The sequence below is a fragment of the Lynx rufus genome, unplaced genomic scaffold, assembly GCF_022079265.1.
Source record: "Lynx rufus isolate CCGP_SWC_20201006 ecotype Redwood Valley unplaced genomic scaffold, mLynRuf1.p SCAF_61, whole genome shotgun sequence".
In the NCBI taxonomy this organism is placed as follows: domain Eukaryota; kingdom Metazoa; phylum Chordata; class Mammalia; order Carnivora; family Felidae; genus Lynx; species Lynx rufus.
The window spans coordinates 135,485-156,663 of NW_025814880.1; the positions used below are offsets into that span (position 1 = coordinate 135,485).

Below are 21,179 nucleotides of genomic sequence, written 5' to 3' on the forward strand. Positions count from 1 at the left end.
AGGGGAGGCTGTCAGATATTCTGAAAATCCATTTACGCATTGAAAAACTGAGACTCTGTGAAGATGAAGTCCCCCTAAAGGGCACGGTTTCGTTTCAATGATATTTCCTCAAAATAAAAAGCCTGTGAGGTTAGGGGCTCAGAAGCCTGTGTCTCCTTACATTGGGTCATTTTGAAATTTTGCCTCCAATACCGTTTTTCTGGCCAGACCCGTGGCCTTACTTGAAGCCTCCAGCAGCCAGGGAGGTGTGCACTGCCCTCTGGTTCCTGCTGCATTCTTGGATTGAGATGAAATCTTGCCGTTAATCACTTCAATCAGCCGATTTATAATGAAATACTGATGTAACATTTGATACTCCGCCATGAAATTCAAATGAAAACCCTCACCACCTCCAGCCCAGCCCCTGCTCCCAAAAGTTCTTATGAAACTTTGTTGTTGCTTTACTCGAAAGGTGCCCTTGGGCTCCTTCTTGAAAAGCGATATAATCCATGGCAGGTCAGGGAGAGGTCCTTGAGCCTGCTTCCTGTCACGTGTTCCCTGTCATGCATCCAGAATCAGAGACCAGCAGATGCTTAAGTAAAGCTGTTGGGATCTCTTGTGCTACAACCGTACTTGAACCACAGGCCGCTTCTTTATTTTCAACATCAGTGATCAAAATCAGATCATTTTGGTGGGGACAGCATGCAGTGGTGTAGGGAGAAGTAAGGAAGCATCTTTCTTGAATACGAAGGCTGGCCGCTCAAAATGTGTGGCCCTGGGTTTCTGGAATGTAATCTCTGTCTCCATCAATTCCAGTCGTGTTGACCAGTTAAAGTATGATGTCCAGCACCTGCAGACTGCTCTCAGAAACTTCCAGCATCGGCGATACGCAAGGGAGCAGCAGGAGAGACAGCGAGAGGAACTTCTGTCTCGAACCTTCACCACTGACGTAAGCCAGGCTCCTGGTTGGGGGGCGGGAGGGGGTGGGGGGCAGTGTCTACAGGCACTCGGCAGCTCGTCGCCACTGAAACTCGGGTCCTGGAGCTTCATCTTTGTAGGGGGTGTCCGAAGCCGATCGACTGGAAGTAACAGTGGGCTTTGTGCCTTGCCACAGACACTAGACCTAGACAGGGAACCTCCTTCTCTAACACGAAAACCCGAAGCGGAAGCAGTTAAAGTGAAGGAGTGGGCAGGGGTGAAAATGACCTGGGTTTGACTGAGAGGTGGAAGTTCACATGGTGGAAACGGTTTCTGATCAGGTAGAGACAGATGATGAGAACTGAAACCATTTGTCATGAGGGGCAGCATTTCAAAGCTGCCTGCAGGCACTTGCCATCGTGCTGTGTATGTGTGTGGTTCCCGTGTCAGATGCCTTAAAATGGTTTTGCCCCAAATCTGAGCAGCAGTTTGGAGGAATTTGTTAACAGGTCTTTTGTTTTGGATGGATTGCTTGACTTGAGCCTGTTCGAAAGTGGCCTGGTTGGTGTGCATGTTTGGTTTTTGGGAGACCCTTGCCCCTGCCCCTCGGTCTTAATAGGATCCATTCCTGCACATGGCTGTTGATGGCTAGAGGACACACTGGCCTTTTTCAGGTCCCTTATAATGTATTTCCACCAAGTGAGGTGGGTTTTGGGTTGTTTTGTTTTAACAGAGAGGTTCATTTTCTAAAGAGGTCTTAGCTCTCTAAGCCTGCCATCAGAATTCAAATCAGCCCACGTTTCACAGATGCTTAAGTCTCTCTGCTGTGTCCACACTTGCAGCAAATTTCCCTGAGTGTTTCAGAATGTGCCTGTGTAGTTTCTGCTTCTCTAGAGTAAGCAGTCAAGTAACACTGATTAACAATTCAGAAGTGTGATGAGGATGTGTTGGAGGCATAGTGGTAGGCACAGCTGTCTGTCTTCCTTCCTTCCTTCCTTCCTTCCTTCCTTCCTTCCTTCCTTCCTTTCGGTAGTTTCAAGTTTTCATAGCTGCCTTTCAAAAGTGTAATGAATTCTACAACACGCCAAAAGGTGTGTGGGCTTTTGATCGCTATGGCATTGGGTACTCAAACCTCTTTTAGGTCAGGGATGATCGCTCAGAATTGTTTTGTTTGCATATCAGCTCGGTGCGGTGCTCTGCACGCAGTGCCCCTTAATCAAAGTTGACTTTGCCAAATGAACTTCTTGCCGGTCACTCTGTGAGCTGGAGCTATGATATGTTTTTCTGAGTGATAATGCCCAATTAGGTCTACCCTTTCAGGCGGAAGGGTAAGAACGATTTGTATACAGAAGGCACTCAATAAACGCTTGTCGAATGAAGAGACACCTCTCTTTGATTCATTCAAACACTGGAGTCTTGTGACCCACTGAGCATTAGCTGTATGCAGAACATTGTTGAAGATGCTGAGAGTAAAGCTTGTGAAAAAGTGAAAAGCTATGGTCCCCGCCTGCTTCTCGAAACGCTCCCGTGTTAGCAGGGGGCACTGAGAGCAGGTGCATGAAAAGTGATTCTGAACGTATGCAGCAAGGAAGAGGTGGTTGAACCTCTTCGTGGTGATTGAAAGAGGGGAGAATGACCGTGCATGGCAGAAGAATGTGCGATTGTCGGGAGGCGGGAAAGAAGGGAATTATGGCCAGTCCTGACTGCCTTCTGTATCCAGTCTGCTTCTGGTGTAAACTTAGAGCCCTGAGGCCAGTCTCAGTGTTTCTTCCCACAGGATGGTTAAGAGGGCCGGCTCTGCACTCAGTAGTGAGATACAGGCCCCGCTGGACTGAACAGCTCTGTGTGATCTTAGACCTCTCTGAGCTTCAGTTTCTTCACCTCTAAAATGGGGATAGTACAGTAACTGTGTTATAACATTAGGATAAGGATTAAGTGAGCTTAGGGTAATGGGCATCAGGGTGGAAAGTACTTGATCGGTGCCAGTTTTTTTCTTCCTTCATTTCTTTACAGCCCTTTCTGGACTGCTGAGGAGAATTGTCCCATCCCGACTACCCATTAGGCCTTTGTCTCCTTTGTCCTTAGTCAGACTCCGTCTAAGTGCAGCGACAGCTGTAGATAAATAAAACAGCTGCAGAACAAAAGCAAACCTGTGTTAAGGGAAAGCCAAGGAAAGGAACATTTGGAACAAGCTAAGTTAATAGGGGAGTAGTCAGAGAAAGCCTTCAGGAGAAGCCCAGCAAGACCTTGCAGGACTGATGTTCCTTCTTAAGTGGTGGTCATGGTGGAGAGGCAGGAATTCACAGGCCGTGTGTATCTGGCTGTCTCTCTGGCTTGGCCTTGGCCGACAGGCGGAGCAGTCAGACCCGCTGGGACCCCAGGAGCTGACCAGGCGGCAGAGCTAATCCTGTGCCTGCGTTTCTTTCACAGGACTCTGACACGACCATCCCAATGGATAGCTCGCTGCATTTCAACTCCTCCCTCCAGAAAATTCACCATGGCATGGACAACCTCATCGGAGGCGGGCACGGTATACTGGACGGACTGAGGGCCCAGAGACTGACCTTGAAGGTGGGGGCTTTTCTGGGGGACAGGGAGGAGGCCCTTCGTTCTGGCCTCATCCACCAGTTGGGTACCCGCGTTGACGTCTTGGTTACGTATCCTCGCGTTTTGTTATTTTGGTGGTGAGACAGAGCCCTGAGTCTGGGGTCCTTTCTTTTGGAGCTGAAGTATGAGGAGTCCACAAGTGACCACCTTCCCTTCGCCCGCAGCTGCTACTTGTGCTTGCAACGAACCATAATTTGGCATCACTTGGTATCTGGGTCTTTTGCCGTTTACTGAACTTACCATGAAAGTGGCTGCTACGATAGGCACCACTAAGACCAAGAAATCCCACAACTGCCGAAATTACAGAATGCACGATTCTGAGAAGGCACACGTGGCCGCACGTGGCCCCTCACCCTCACGTGGTTTCCCGGAGAGCCCCTCCTGCCAACCACCTGATAGCCGAGACCTTTTGTGCTCTTGTAACTGAGTCCCTGTGGGCGGGGCCGGAGGGCTGCCTGGGTTGACTAGCCGCAGGCACAGAAGGGTTCTAGAGCATCTGGGCTGGCCCCTAGCAGCTGCCCTCTCCATAGTCCCAGGTATTCCTAGAAGCCCCACCCCACTGGCCGAGGCTCAAACCCCCTGGGAGTGGTTTACAGAAACATTACACAGATTCTGATGTCAGTCATGATGTTTCAGCCTCAGCCCTTTTCCTGTATCAGCTCTAATGGATAATGGGGTGTGGGCTGTGCCTATTATCAGGGTGTGGTCCCCTGTGAACGCAGCACTCCCAGCCACTGAGCTGTGAGAAACAGTCACTCGGAAGTGTGAGATTTATCTTAGTTTTTGTTGGACCGCTTTGAGCCCGTCAGCCCCGCGGGACTTCAGTACATTGCTGCACAGCCCCTGCCGTCGTCACCAGGGAGAAAGTCAGGCAGCCCGCAAGTGACCCTCACGCCCTGCTGCCGGCCGTGGTGCTTCTGGTGGTCTGGAAGTGTGTCTCCAACAGCTTCGCGGGTGCCCCTCTTTCTGAACGGCCACCTACTGTAATCTGAACTGATACGTGATGATTAATCTGCCCTTTCTTTAGAAAATTGCCCATATCTCGGGCAAACAGTAAAACCCTTTTAGGACAAGCCTCCCCGTGTCTCACTGACGTCGACCCGGTGGGGTAAGGTTAGAGCTTATTGCCAACGCGAATGTTCGCTTCCTATCAAAGTCTGATATCACTGCGGAGTCTCAGCGGCATCTGCCCCTGTGCTGTCCCCAGAAGGATGCGCAGGGCAGCCCAGTGAGGCGGTTGGGGTCGGAACGTGAGGTTTCTAATTCAGTTTCCTCTGTACACCCGCTGCTACCTACCCGCCTTTTGGTCTTGATTCTCTCCATCCTCCTCCCACCCCACTCCTGCCTAAACCGTTAAAAGGAGTGAAGTTGCTGGGCCGTGGCTGGGGGAAATTTGTGGCTGGAAAGGAATACATTTTTTGAAATTTATGTTAATTTTCAGGTGATTTTAGAAGCTGGGTACTTGTATTACATGCAGGGATGAAATAATCTGCCTTCAGAGCTAAGCAGAATCTTTTTTTTTTTTTTTAGAGTTTACTTATAATTTACTTAGGGTGTGCGTGCAAGTAGGGGAGGAGCAGAGAGAGACAGACTCCCAAGCAGGCCCCGAGGTGTCAGCGCAGAGCCCGGTGTGGGGCTCCATCTCACAAACCGTGAGATCGTGACCTGAGCCGAGATCACGAGGCGGACGCTTACCTGATTGAGCCACCCAGGCGCCCCAGAGCTAACCAGAATCTTTAGCAAGAGCCTAAATTTCACCATCGCTGTCGTTGCAAAAACATGTCTCTGGCCTCCGCTGGCAACGGTAAAGTTTGACCCGAAAGATCTCTTCCGGGGAGGCTTGTTCGTCACTGGGCTGAACCCAGGGTTCGAGTGCCTGTCCGTGATGCCTCATGCTGTTTTCACTTCTGCCTCTTCTGTCTTGCTGGTTAATGTGTTGTTCATTTAAAAACTGAATGTGGGGCATTAGGTTAGATGCCATCCATCCTGATGGGCCACGTGTGTGGAAGCGAGTTGGGGTCTGCCCAGCATCTGTTTATACTTGCCGCTTCGTGAGCAGTCGAGTGTTCTTAAGAACAAAAATTGGAAAGCAGAGAGGAAGGGCAGGCTGAGTGCTGTGGGCTGTTGATTTAGGAGTAAAATACTCTTTTGGTCTTGATGGCACGTATACAAGGGGTCATTGCGTTGGTGACGGTCGTTCCACGTCACCCGCTTCAGACCCTCTCGCGAACATGGACATTGACCCACACGTTAGACGCAGCAGAATCCCATTGTGTTCCACACAGTCAACGGGCCGATAGCCAGGATTTTGGGGTCAGGGAGCAGAGGAAAAGTTTTCTGAGGTTTCCTTTTTTGAAAATATGTAAAACATTCTCATTTTAAAATTTTCTCTTGAGGTGTAACGTACATACGGTAGGCGTACGGATCTAATTCGTGCGGGTCCTTGAATTTCGACAGATGCATATACCTTTTTTTTTTTTTTTTTTTTTTCTTTAAATTTTTTTTTTCAACGTTTTTTTTATTTATTTTTGGGACAGAGAGAGACAGAGCATGAACGGGGGAGGGGCAGAGAGAGAGGGAGACACAGAATCGGAAACAGGCTCCAGGCTCTGAGCCATCAGCCCAGAGCCTGACGCGGGGCTCGAACTCCCGGACCGCGAGATCGTGACCTGGCTGAAGTCGGACGCTTAACCGACTGCGCCACCCAGGCGCCCCAGATGCATATACCTTTGTGACTCACACTGCTGTCAAGACGTAGACCATCCTCATTGCCCCCGGACAATCCCTCATGCTCTCCCAGCCAGCCTGCCTGCCTTCCTTCCAGGCAACCACCGTTCTGATTTATCTCACTGTAGAGTAGCTTTGCCTGTTAGTGGACTTCATATAAATGTATTACCAAGAGCGGCTTCTTCCTCTCAGGAGTGTTTTCCAGGCTCATTCATACTGTTCCAAGTTGGTAATTAGGTCCTTTTTATTGCCAAGTAGTATATCCCATTGTACAGATACACTATAAGTGGTCTATCCATTCTCTGGTGGATGTACACCTGGGTTGTTTCATTCTGTGTTTTCCTTTGGAAGCTTTATGTTTAATTCTGTGATCCATCTCAAATTAATTTTTGTGTATGATAGGAACTGAGGATCTTTTTACAGACATGTGTATGGTACATATGAGACATGTATGTATATATGTCCACGATATATATATGTACTAGGGTCCATCATTCCTGCACATTTGTGGAAAAGGCTTTTCTTTCCTCCTTGCTTTGCTCCGGTACCTTGATCAAAAGTCATTTGACCACAGAGTGGATTGATGCTGCTTATGCTTTTAGGTATGACCAAGAGACTGTCTCTAGGAGAAGTCCCATTCCTTGGCAAAAGGAGCTGACCTTTGTGTTTCCTTCTTTTCTCGTCCGCTCCAGGGGACTCAGAAGAAGATCCTTGACATTGCCAACATGCTGGGCTTGTCCAACACCGTGATGCGGCTCACTGAGAAGCGGGCTTTCCAGGACAAGTACTTCATGATCGGTGGCATGCTTCTCACCTGTGTGGTCATGTTCCTCGTGGTGCAGTACCTGACATGAGCCAGCCCCGCCCCGCGGCTGAGCGTCGTTCCCACCGTGCGAGAGTCTGTGTGAGTGTGTGTGCGTGAAAGAGAGAGGGGGGCCCAGAGGCTGCCTTCTTAAATGTATGCCCTTCTTAACTGTGAAGACCACTGGGAGTCATCGTGATCTGTAAGGTAGCGGGCGTTTCAGACCTGCTCTGTTTCCTGTAACACCTTGGAGGGGAAGCGAATGCTACCAAGATGCATGGTCCTAAGGAAATGAGAGTATCTCCTCGCTCTCTCGCTCTCGCTCTCTCTCGCCGTCTCTCACCCTCACTAGGGGTGGAAGTGATGTAAGGGTAAGGGGTGAAGAAAGAAGAGGGAGGGAAAGAATGGTTTTGCTGTTCTTGTCCATGTAGCTGATGCTCGCCCAGGGAAGGCTTTTTTTTTTTTTTTTTTTTAATATATGAAATTTATTGTCAAATTGGTTTCCATACAACACCCAGTGCTCATCCCAAAAGGTGCCCTCCTCAATACCCATCACCCACCCTCCCCTCCCTCCCATTCCTCTTCTGCTCCTGGTCACCCCCTATGTGGCCATCTTTCCATCATTCATCTTTCGAAGCCAAGTTCAAAAAGCAACCCTCCCTGAGAAGCCCCTCCCAACATTCTATATTCCTTCCACAATTATTAACTGAGCACTTACTATGTACCGGGAACTATTTTAGGGGCTGGGGACAGAGACATCAACAAAGCCCCTTCCTTCACAGTGTTTGCATTCTAGGGGGAGAGGCGAGTCCCAAACACACACACAAACATATGAAGCACTTCCTGGTGGTGATAAATGTTATGCAGCAGAATAAAGCCAGGGGAGTGAGAGGTAACCTTGTCCTTGAAGGGGAAGTCAAGGAATACCTCTCTGAGGAGGTGACATTGAGCAGCACTGAATGAGGCAAAGGACCGGGTCGCCCAAATGTCCGGGGAAGAGCATTCCAGGCAGAGGGAGCAGGCAGTGCAAAGGCTTCGTCCTCCTCCATGGTGGGGCTAGCTTCCTTCTGCCCAGATTTTGCACACACCTGTCTTGTGCTGTCCTTCTCGTTTTATCTTGTCTTACGGTCCTTTAAGGTGTGTGTCTTCATTCTTGTACTATAGGCCCTCTGAAGGCACCAGCTGCCTTTGACCCAGCTAAATGTCCCTCACTGGGTTTTGCACGGGTCACGGCACACAGTAGGCGGTCATCAAGTGCAGGAGACGCGGATGGACAGCGGGATGATGAGCGGTTGTACTGAGGGGCAGGTGGATGGACCGAAGGGCGAGGGGAGAAGCTAATGGGTGTTTCCAGCCAGCTTGCCCCATCTAGCCTCTTAGGCCTTGTTCCTTTCTTCTGCTTCCCCGTCTCCCTTTCTCCTCCGTATCCTTTGTCCCTCAGTTCAGAGCCCTCTAAAAACCTTCTTCTCCCTGTTCTAAGGGCTGTGCCTGGCTTTTGTGGAGAGCAACTTCAACCTATCAAAGGTAAATGAAAATGCAGACGGCAGCTTCGACTATGGCATCTTCCAGATCAACAGCCGCTACTGGTGCAATGATTACAAGAGTCACTCGGAAAACATTTGCCACGAGGACTGCAAAGGTCTGGCCGGGGTCTCAGGGTGGGAGAGGTGAGAGGATGAGTGGGGTCTACTCACAGGACTTCTCTTCCTACTCCAAGCCTGGGAATGCCCCCAGAGGGATGGCCCGAGGAGTCCGGGAATGCCTTTGCTGAGCAGAGGATTTGACTAGTGGCTACGATGCCCCTCCGGTTAGGAGATTCTCCAGGGTGCAGGCTCCAGAAAGGCTCTGCACACCCAGTAGCAGAGGACAGCAGCGGCCAACATTTATCGAGAGTGTGTTATATACTAAGCACTTCACATGCCAGCTTCTCATGCGGTGGAAACTATTATGATCCCCGCTTTACAGACGAGCAAACTGAGGCTCATAGAACCAGTGCTGAATGCCAGACTGGTGGCCCTGAAGGCTCAGCTCTAACCATCAAGTACTGACTTTGTGTGGTTAATGGCCTGGTTGATTGGAGGCCAAGGGCAAACTCCCCACCTCAGAGCCACTCCTGGAGGCTCCACAGGTCCATGACTTTGCCCCTTACTCCCTCTTTCGTACTCTGATCAACATCCCTGCACTCTTGACCTGAAGAGCCTCTCTCATTAGGCAAGGTTTACCTTGGCCTCTGTGCTGCCTGTTTTGACATTTCCTTTCCCTAGAAACCCTCAAACGTGGCGTGAACCAGCATGTACCCTAGCTAGGATGTGTGGTAGTAAACATACATTTACTCCTGCTCCTCCTGCCCCCACCCCTAGCCACCCTTGACCTCTAGCAGCCATTGTAGGGATATCTCAATGGGCCTCTGGGAGGGAGCCCTTGCCTAATCTGGAAGGACTCAGCCCCTGGGGGGCAGGGAGAGCCAGTGTCTGCCTCAGTCTCTGGGACTGTCCTCTGTGTTCTCACGGGTATTCTCTGTCTCCCCTTCAGAACTGCTGAGCCCCGATCTTCTCTCAACCATCAACTGTGTGAAAAAGATTGTGTCTGGAGCAGGGGGAATGAAGAACTGGTGAGGAGGTCACTGTGGGACTAAGTTAGCAGGCAGAGCCCCAAGAAGGATGTAGTGACAGGAGGGGACAGGAGGCAAGGACTCGACCCCTTCTGACCGTCTAGAAAAACGTGGGAGAGCGGCGGGGCTCGGAACTGGGACTTACAAGACTTGGGATCTGGGTCTTTCTCTGATGTTGTATTAAAACCGTTTTGGACACAGTAGCAAAGCAACTTGAGTGAGCTGAGGGAGATGGCTTCAGAGGGGACAAGGTGTCTCACCGAGCTTACCCAAGGGGTCTCTTCTTGGGAAGAGAATGGAGGCGGAGCTGGGAACTGTCAGTGTGGCTCTCCTGACAAGTTTCTGCCTCCTCGTGCATTTCCTTCACTACTTTCTTTGTAGAGCAGTATATTCTGCTCCACATTCCAGAGGACAGATCGTGGCTGCCCCCAAGCTAACGGGCTAATGTTCTGAGCAGTCACGGAGACTGGCTAGTCTCAGCCCCAGAGTCCAAGGGGCTGGGATAGAGAATCTGATTGGCTCAGCTTGGACCCATCATCCCCTCGTGGTTCAATGAGCTGTAGGTGTGGGAGCAGTTAAGCAGTACCCTCATGCTGGCCACGGGTGGGGGGTGGGGCTGGCCCTCTCCATAATTCGCAGTAACATTTTCTATAAAAGGTGCGTAGCTCCTCAGCTGAGCAAATACCCCCAAAGCTGTCAGCTTCCCAATGGTAGACAGTGCAATGGTTGCTTCACTTTTCTGAGCTTCAGATTGGAGATGGAATGGAAAAGTGAGTAAGACACACGGATAAGAATATCACATAAAAGAAAATATATGTAGCCAATAATCATATAAAAATATTTTCCATCCTCAGTAGTCAAAAAAAATGCAAATCAAAATCCTAATAATTTTATTTTAAAACATCTGGAAAAGTAATTGCTCTTTTGTTGTCAGTGTCCAATACTTTAATCAAAGAAGTAAATAATAGAGAACTGATTACATTTACAGACCATTCCAAGCTTATTAAGGAGGAGAGATAAGTTTAGAATAAAAATGGTATAGATAAGTTGAAGGATTGGTCAGAAGTAAAATAAACTTAATACACACAATGGCACAGTAATACTCTGAGGTTAAAAGCATCAAGCTACTCAAATAAAAGATGTGGATTGGTTATTATAAAAAATTTGTAGATGGAGAATACTAGGAGTCAAATGGACCACCAATAGAATGTTATTTAGCAACCTAACAGGAACTGACAAGTTGCAATGGTGTCATTCGTCTATCTATCCGAGTCACCCCAACATTTTTTGAGTGCCTACTGTACACAACTTTCAGAGGGTATAAAAATAAAATAATAAATATAAATCTAACTTTTAGAAAGACTAAAAAGCAACTCTATTTTTTCTGACATGTTTGTTTACCCATATGTTAATTCTCTTGACATATAATTTTTTGGAGATTTATTATTAAAATAATTATTCAAAGTGGAAATAACCTTATTCTCTGAAAGCATAGGAGAAAAGAAAGGAGAAAATAAAACTTATGTGTAATCCCACTACCCAGAGCTGAACTTTGGTATTTTTACATATATTTTTCTAGGATTTTTCTAAGCATGTGTGTGCGTGTGTGTGTGTAAGTGTGGTATATACATATGCATAAACACATAATTAGAAAATATATATGTTGACTCACATGCATACAATTTTGTTACCTTTTTCTATTAACTTTATATGTTAGGCAACCTTCCATGTAAATAAATATAGATCCACACTGCCTTTTTAAATATTTAATTTTTTTTTAACATTTATTCATTTTTGAGAGAGAGAGAGAGAGACAGAGCATGAGTGGGGGAGGGGCAGAGAGTGGGAGACACAGAAGCAGAAGCAGGCTCCAGGCTCTGAGCTGTCAGCACAGAGCCCGGCGTGGGGCTCGAACTCAAACCGCGAGATCGTGACCTGAGCCGAGGTTGGACACTTAACCGACTGAGCCACCCAGGCACCCCAACACTGCCTTTTTAAATGGCTGTGTGCCAGGGTCCAGCCCCAGCAGGTCCAGGGGTTCCCGAAGGATGCACGGCGTCGGCGAAAATAACAAATGGACACGGACAACAACAGTGTGTTAGACTGGCCGCTTTATTGCGGCAAACGTGGCATTATATTTGTTAGCAATTTCCTTGTAGCGTGCGTCATCTATGTTTCTTGGCTTTACCTAATTCTAAAAATGTTCCTTTGTGTAATCACCCATTAAGGGACAACATGGTTATTTTCTTGTAACGTTACAAGAAATTGATTAATTTCTTCATATTATTTTCATTATGTATCTATGTTTATTTATAGTCTAGAAAGCGTTTGCTTTGCTATTTTCATGAAAGGTCATCTATCTCTCAACACCTCAAGTGGAACATTTACAGGGACATGACTTCTTAATTGTTTCTTTGAACCATTTGTGTATAAGGAACAAAAGTTATTCGCTTTGGTCTGGGGTGCCGGGAGGGAGCCAAGAGGGCCCTGGGAACCCACGCCTTCTGCGCTCCCAGGGAGACAATGTATACCTAGGAACTAATGAACCATTCTGTACCTTAACCCACCAGGTCCAGTTATCATCTGGAATGCCTCCTGGGGGCCAAGTGGGCCTAGGGGTTGGAGTAATTTGTATCCATAGATACATTCCTTTGTTGCCAGGGTGGGGATTTCAAATCCATTTGTCCCCCTCCCTGGCTGGGAAATATATGGGGCTATCCTTCCTTTAGGTAGAGGAGTCTTTACAGGGGGTGGCAAGGGCTGGATGTAGGCCCGCATAATTTCCCTGCGGAATCTTATTTCTTTCCCCCGTGGTCCTTTTCCCAGGGGGCCTGTCATGGGCAATTCCCCAACCGACAAATCCCCAGGTACTTTCATTGGTAGGGGGGCTGCCCTGACCAATGCTAAGGCCAAATTACATAAAACCAGGGGTGCAAGAAGCTTCGCTGTCGGTGGGCCACCATGCAGTCCCGATCCATCCATCACCCGGGCCCTGCCATCAGGCTGGTTTTGGCAGCTGTGAATTTTTCTGTGGAACAGATCAAAGCACAAAAACAAATTGTTTTGAAAAATAAGCTATATAACAAATAATCTAAATAAATATGTCATTTCTAATATTTTTGCTGTTATAAGCAGGGTTTTTTCTCTTTATCTCATCAGACAAAAGATAGGTCACTAAAATTGAAATTGCTAGGTCAAAGGATGTGAACATTTTAAGGCTTTTAAGTAATACTGTTATTAGAAATTCAAAGCAATAGGGGCGCCTGGGTGGCGCAGTCGGTTAAGCGTCTGACTTCAGCCAGGTCACGATCTCGCGGTCTGTGAGTTCGAGCCCCGCGTCAGGCTCTGGGCTGAGAGCCTGGAGCCTGCTTCCGATTCTGTGTCTCCCTCTCTCTCTCTGCCCCTCCCCCGTTCATGCTCTCTCTCTCTCTCTCTCTCCTCTCTCTCTCTGTCTGTCCCAAAAAAAAAAAAAAAAATTGAAAAAAAAATTTTTTTTTAGAAATTCAAAGCAATAAATCTTTAGAGCTTTAGATTTCAAGACTTCAGATGTAGTTTCTTCCAGTTACCTGGATTTACAGTTGGGGAAACTGAGGGACAGAAAGATAAAAGTGTACTCCAAAGCCATACAACCTATTTTATTTTATTTTATTTGTTTTTATTTTATTTTAATTCCAGTTAGTTAGCATACAGTGTTGTATTAGTTTCAGGTGTACAATATAGTGATTCAGCAATTCCCTGTATTACGCAGTGCTCTTCAAGATAAGTATCCTTTTCATCCCCTTCACCTATTTCATCCATCCCCTCATCCACTTTCTCTCTGGAAACCCCCAGTTTGTTCTCTATAGTTAAGAGTATGTTTGTTGGTTTGTCCTGTTCCCCACCCCCACCCCCCACCACTTTGTTCATTTGTTTTGTTTCATAAATTCTACATGTGAGTAAAATCATATGGTATTTGTGTTTCTCTGACTGGCTTATTTCACTCAGCATTATACTCCCTAGCTCCATCCATGTTTTTGCAAATGGCAAGATTTAATTCTTTTTATGGCTGAATAATATTCCTGTGTGTGTGTGTGTGTGTGTGTGTGTGTGTGTGTGTGTGTGTATCACATCTTCATTCATCTATCGACGGACATTTGGACTGCTCCCATAATTTGGCTATTTTAAATAATGCTGCAATAAACCTAGGGATGCCTGTATACCTATGAATTAATGTTTATTCTTTGGGTAAATTCCCAGAGGTACAATTACTGGATCATATGGTAGTTTTCATTTTTTGAGGACTCTCCATAGTGTATTCCACAGTGGCTACACCAGTTTGCATTCCCACCAACAATGCACAAGGGTTCCTTTTTTTTTCTACATCATTGCCAACACTTGTTTTTCCTTGTGTTTTTAAATTTAGCCATTTTGATAGGTGTGAGGTGATATCTCATTGTGGTTTTGATTTGCATTTCCCTGATGATGAGTGATGTTGAACACCTTTTCATGTGTCTGTTGGCCATATGTAGGTCTTCTTTGAAGAAATGTCTGTTCCTGTCTTCTGCCCATTTAAAATGGATTATTTGTTTTTCTGGTGTTGAATTATATAAGTTCTTTATATATTTTGGATACGAACCCTTTATTGGGTATGTCATTTGCAAACATCTTATCCCATTCAGTAGGTTATTGTTTAGTTTTATTGGTTGTTTCCTTTGCTGTACCAAAGCTTTTTATTCTGTGGTAATCCCAGTAGTTTATTTTTACTTTTGTTTCCCTTGCCTCAGGAGATGTATCTAAAAGGATGTTGCTATAGCTGCCTCTGTCAGAGAAATTACTGCCTCTGCTCTCTATTAGGATTTTTATGGTTTTAGGTCTAACATTTAAATTCTTAATCCATTTTGAACTTTTGTGTATAGTGTAAGAAAGTGGTCCAGTTTCATTCTGTTGCATGTTGCTGTCCAGTTTTCCCAACACCGTTTGTTGAAGGGACTGTCTTTTCCAAATGCATATTCTTGTCTCCTTTGTTGAAGATTAATTGGCCATTTAACTGTGTGTTTACTTCTGTGTTTTCTATTCTGTTCCATTGACCTATGTGTCTATTTTTGTGCCAGTACCACACTGTTTTGATTACTACTGCTTTGTAATATAACTTGAAATCTGGAATTATGATACCTCCAGCTTTCTTTTTATTTTTGAAGGTTGTTTTGGCTATTTGGAGTCATTTCTGTTTCCATACAAATTTTAGGATTGTTAGTTCTAGTTCTGTGAAATGCTGTTGGTATTTTGATAGGGATTGCATTACATTTGTAGATTGCTTTGGGTAGTATGGATATTTTAACAATATTCTTCTAATTCGTGAGCCCGGAATGTCTTTCCATTTGTTTGTGTTATCTGCACATTCTTTCATCAATGCTTTATAGTTTTCTGAGTACAGATCTTTCACCTCCTTGCTTAAGTTTATTCTTGGTATTTTATTCTTTTTGGTGCCATTGTACATGGGATTGTTTTCTTAATTTCTCTTTCTGCTGCTTCATTATTAGTGTCCATACAAACAATTTTAGATAACATATGTTAGTTTAAATTTGTATTCCTTAATTTTTACATTGAAAAAAGTGTAGACCTATATTGAATATCTTGGTAAAAATTGCAAATACAAGAAAAAGTTTAATAACTGAATATAAAGGTTTTTTTTTGTTTTAAGTTAGTATTTTTAGCTTAAAGAAGTTTACAAATTACAAAATGGAAATTATCTCTTCACCTCAATCTTTCACTACAATTCTTCATAGTACACACTGTTAATAATTTGGTAGGTAGTCTTCCTGGATATTTGTTATATACCTTTTAATTGGTCTCATATTGATTAGTGGTGAAGTTACCTCTAAAATTTTTGCTATTACAAATAATGCTATAAAGAGCATCCTTGTTCATCAATTCTTGCACATTTGTGTAAATATTTTTATAGGATAGATTTCTAGAAATGAAGAAGCTGGGTCATAGGATATGCATATACCTATAGGAACATGGTTTATGTCAAGTCATGTTATGTTGTCCAGCTTTATTGAGATATAATTGACAAATAGAAATTGCATATATTTAAAGTGTACAACGTAATGATTTGATATACATATACATTGTGAACTGATTACCAGCTATCAAGTAAATAACATCTCCATCACCTCACATAGTTACCTTTTTTGTGTGTGATGAGAACACTACTCTCTTAGGATATACTCTCTCAGCAAATTTCAAAGATACAATATAGTATTATTAACTATAGTCACCATGCTGTACATCAGATTCCCAGAACTTGTTCATCTCATACCTAAAGTTTGTATCCTTTGACAAACATCTGCCCACTCCCTCCACCCTCCAGAATATGTCATATACATAGAGGTTACATTTTCTTTATTCATCTGTTGGTGAGCATTTAGGCTGTTTCCATTTCTTGGCTATTGGGCATAATGCTGCAATGCTTGAAGTGCACATAGTTTTTTGAGATAGTGCTTTTATTTCCTTTGGGTATCTATCCAAAAGTGAGCTTGCTGGATGATATGATAGTTCTGTTTTTAATTTTTAGACAAAACCTCTGTACTGTTTTTGGAATTGGCTATTCCAATGGATTTTAAATTATCTGCGTATTTTATAGTTTTATTGAGGTATATACTTGACTTATTTAAAGTATACAATTTGAAAATTTCTACATATGTATATACTTGTGAAAACTCAATCCCATTATACCCCTTTGTAAGCCCCCATTCTCTTTCCACAACCCCCCCCCCACTACTTCCCAAGCAAACACTAACCTGCTTCTGTCACTACAGATTGTTTGCATTTTCTAGAACTTTATATAAATGATATCGTGCAGTAAGTACTCATTTTTTTTAGTTTGATTTCTTTCACTCAGCATAATTATACTGAGATTCATCTATGCTTTGGTACATATCAGGTTTATTTCTTTTTATTGCTAAGCAGCGTTCTCTCTTATGGATGTGCCATGATTTGTTCATCCATTCATTAATTGATGATGTTTGGATTGTTTCTAGTTTTTGGCTATTACAAATAAAGCTGGTGTAAACATTCATTTATGTGTCTTTGTGTAGTCATATACTATTTTCATTTATCTTGGGTAAATACCTGATGGTAGGATAACTGGGTCATATGGTAGGTATATTTGAATTTTTTAGAAACTGCTAAACTGTGCTTGCAAAGCAGCTGAATTATTTTACATTGTTAGGAACAATTTATGACAGTTTCAGATGCTCCTCATCCTTGTCAATCCTGGAATTGGTGAGCCTTTAAAAATTGTCATTCTAATAGATGTATGGTGTTTTCTCATTGTGGTTTTAATTTGCATTTCCTGAATGATCAAATGATTTTGAATATATCTTCATGTGCTTTTTTGCTCCCTGTATATCTTATGCCCATTGAAAATGTGTTTGTGTTCCTACTATTGCGTTTTGAATGTATGTATTCTGAATACGAGTCCTTTACTGGATATGTGAGAGAGAGCACAGGCAAGGGAGGAACAGAGAGGAAAGAGAATCCCAAGCAGGCTCTGCCCTGTCAGCACAGAGCCCTATGCGGGGCTTGAACTCACCAACTGTGAGATCATGACCTGAGCCCAAATCAAGAGTCGGAATTTAACCCGCTGAGCCACCCAGGCACCCCAATTTTTGAAGAATATCTTTCAACTTAAGTTCATACTTCTGAAGAAGTCTAGTCTACAACTATTTCTTGTATGGATTGTGCTCTTGATGTTTTATCTATAAGGTTTTTGTTTAAACCTAAGTCACATAGAAGTCAGAAAACAAATCAAAATAATTGATTGAAATTTGCACAGATGTTTCATTGTGTCTTTGAAGGAAAGGAGAAACCATTCTCAAGTTATGACACTGAAAAAGAAATTTTGAGGTAGACAACTTGACAAATTTTCCAATCCAGAAAGTGTTTCTGTGGTTTAGCAATGAGAACAACTAAGCCTTGTCAATTTCTCTGACAGTAGAAGCCTGCAGACCACCAGAAGCACTGAAATGTTCTTTTATAAGTTACTTTGTTCAGATTACATTAATTTAAAATGTAAATTTATAATAAGTTTCTTCCAAACACAGATAAACCCTTTCAAAATTGGCCTCATTTACTATATGAAGAGGAAAATGACGTTAGAGTTATTTAACTTGAAGAATCTTGAAAAATTCAGATGTTCCTTGACGCAGATCTATGCTTGTCTAGAAAATGAGACAGAAGAATCCTGATTCTGTGTTTTGTCACACTTTGTAAACCTGGCTTTTCAGCTCTAGTTGCTCATCAGAGATGACCTGTGCATTATCATGCAGAAAAAAAAGCTCCATCATTTCAACTTCTCATTCAAACCAAGCAATAATTTCTTACTGAAATTTTCATTTGTACAATTTAGATTTCTTTCTTTCTTTCAATAAATAGGCATTACTTTTTGCATGATAAATGAGAGGATTTTTTGGGTGAAGACTTTAATATTGTGCAATATTTTGTGCATTTGTTCAATACATTTTGTGTGTGTGTGTGTGTGTGTGTGTGTGTGTGTGTGTGTGTGTGTAATGAGAGAGAGAGAGAGGGAGGAAAGGAGGAGAGGAGAGAAGGAGATGGAATGATTTGAGGCAAAGCTTTCATTAGAGTCTCATCTGGATCTGTAATCTCCCCTAAAACCACTGGTATAGAGGGTCTTAGCTAGAACACAATGAAATCAGTCCTATTCTTTTCAGGCAAAACCATTATATATGTAAAATTGACAAGTTGCATGATTTTTTTGCACCTAATGACAAGTATAAAAATTAGAGCTTTGAGTAAAGAATATTGCAGTATCTTAAATTCTAGTCTATATCATTTTGATTATTGCTGGGCACTATTTACTACATAATTAAAATGTGTAATTATGTTTTATGATAGGTTTTCTTTTTACAGTCTATATTTAATGTTAGTGCTCCTCTAGACTATCAGTTAATTGTATTCACATTTTTAGTTTGCATTTTTATCTTATGTTCTTAATGAGTTTGCTAATGCAGTTTTTTTCCTTCTGTTTCTGAACTATTATTGTGGTTAATGGAATGCTGGATTTTTCAGATTTCCTTAAGACTGTGAATGATGTTTGTTATTTGGTCTCCCAGGATCCAGGTAAAAAAACGATTCTTCAAAATTGCAGAAAAGAATGATTTTGATTGTCACTGATTTTAGGGTGGGATGGTTATATGAATTTAGGTTTTTTTCAGATCTCTCACATAGTGTTTTCCCCTGTAGCCTAGGTTGAGAACAATTAGACACGAGTTATTTCATAAAAGGCACTAAAAACCTGTCCACAGTATCCTAATTTTCTATCCATAATCTCCACTTTTTCCTGCATGCAACTGCTAGATTTTCTTAACACACGATTTTTGTCATATCATTCTCCTGCTCAAAAATTTAGATGCTTTTCCTGTGATGAAATGAATGTGGTCCAAACCCTTATGCTTGACATCCTCACCCCCTTATAATTTTTCTTGCCACTTTCCTCTTGGTAGAATCTTTTCCAGGCAAGAACCCCGTGCTCCAGTTATAGACACAAATGTCTATACATGCCAATTTCATTCTTGTTTCCAGGCCTTTCTTTGTTCATGTGGTTTTTTTTCTTTTTTTCCCTTTGAAATCTCATATCTGTTTTCTTCTCCAATGTGAATAGTACTTTCTTTGCTCTCTTTGGAATCTGCTTGTATTTCTCCCTAAAAATTTCAGACACTGATGGATCTCCTAACAACGTTTAGTTTACACTCCTGTAAATAGCAAAGAAAGTGATTGGAAGAAATATTCGTGTTACTGATAGAAACAGTGCTTCCAATATTCTGAGATCTCTAGGGTTTGTGACCTAATTTTAACAGTTCTTTGGGTTAGAACAAATCAAGACAGAAACCAGTTCCTTGGTTTTGCCATTAGGCAAGATCAAATTCCTATCATCTGTCCTTGGGGTTATATATTTCTGTCAACCAGCCTGTATTTTCTTGGAATCAAGGATATATGAATGTGATAATCTTCATATACCTGGATAAGAAGCAAGAGGCAAGAAAAACTCTTTTAATGTTTATTCATTAATGTAGTGAATGTTATTTAATACATTACCGTATGCATCAATTAGCAATATAGATGTGATGCTTGGCTTGCTTTCCCTCTTTGAATTTCTTCCTACTTGGCATTTTGATTAACTCCTATAGCACTGGGTTTCCTCTTTGTCTACTTGGTTTTCAGCTTATAGCTTTTTCTTGACTATAGATTTGTAAGTGTGTTTGGGTACCTAAGTACTGCCTGCTTGTCGAGCCCCAGTTGAGCTATCATGTATTCCTTTGTTTTTCAAGTTCTGGTTTTCTATTTTGACCTTATTTTTTATTTATGGTCAAATGTTCTGAGACCAACCAAGAAGTGCCAAATTTCTTTTCTTCCTCTTAAAACGGTATGCCTAATTCTCAAATACACTATTTTTAGTAAAATATCCAAGCAATATAATAGTATATAAATGTACAATACCCTCTTTAATCCTTCCTATATTAAAGTTAATGTTGACTTTAGCATCTTTTATTATATGCATTTATGAATGTATATAAATATTTACATATTTTGTAAGAGAAAATGAGTTATCAGTTACTAGGCAGAAGAGAACTAGAGTACCTGGGTCTTACAGAGGCAAGTGAAAAGATCAAGCATACAGTTAGAAATCAAGAGACCCTAAGAAAATAAAAGGGAAAAATATGATCATCTTATACTTTTAAGAGAAAGGGATCATGCTATGTACTTTGTTGTCTAGCATGAATTTTTTTTTTTTAACTGAGTAATATGTCTTGGAAAGTTTTCCCCATGCCAGTAAGTGTAGGTCTGCCTTTTACTTAAAAAAAATTGTTTTTAAGTTTATTTTTATTTATTTTGAGAGAGAGAGATACAGAGCAAGTGAGGGAAGGGCAGAAAGTAAGGGAGACAGAATCCCAAGCAGGCTCCATGCTGTCAGTGCAGAGCCTGATGTGGGGCTTGATCTTACCATCCATGAGGTCATGACCTGAGCCAAAATAAGGGGTCGGATGCTTAACCAACTGAGCCACCGAGGTGCTCGATCCTTTTATTTTTTAATAGCTGCATGGTGTCTGAAAAATGTAGATATACTATAATTTATTTAACTAATCCTTTATTGATTCTAATTATCTTCCTAGTGTAGACACTTTCACAATGAATATCTTTTCTTATATTTTATACATATTTATTTTCACATTATAGTTTATATATGTATGCTTGTGTCCTTAAGTGCCTTTTAAGGCAAAATTAGTTGCCAATTATTAGGTAGAGGAGAACCAGAGGGACCCTATGTGTGCCTTGGGGCATGCCTTCAACACTCAGACAGATAGTTTTCAACTCTTCCTTAGCCTTCACTTCCTGCGTGTGTATATCCTCAATGTAAGCCAGACCTGAGCGTTCAGAACTTACTCTGGTTTTCCTGGGTACAGACCTGTTTATGTGTGTGGCCATCTAGATGCTCAGGAATATGTTGGAACTTTTCAAAGGCCTCTACAG

General features: G+C 42.9%; 1 protein-coding gene across 1 annotated transcript in view; it reads left to right on the forward strand.

Moving 5' to 3' along the window:
- Nucleotides 1-11,182, forward strand: part of LOC124500911 (pleckstrin homology domain-containing family M member 1-like) — a 58,858-nt gene extending 47,676 nt beyond the window's left edge. The window contains 4 exon segments of the mRNA XM_047064781.1: nt 796-928; nt 3,328-3,468; nt 6,924-8,700; nt 9,566-11,182. Of these exon segments, the coding sequence (XP_046920737.1) occupies nt 796-928; nt 3,328-3,468; nt 6,924-7,085 (436 nt within the window). The 3' untranslated portion in view covers nt 7,086-8,700; nt 9,566-11,182.
- The last annotated feature ends 9,997 nt before the right edge of the window (nt 11,183-21,179 follow it).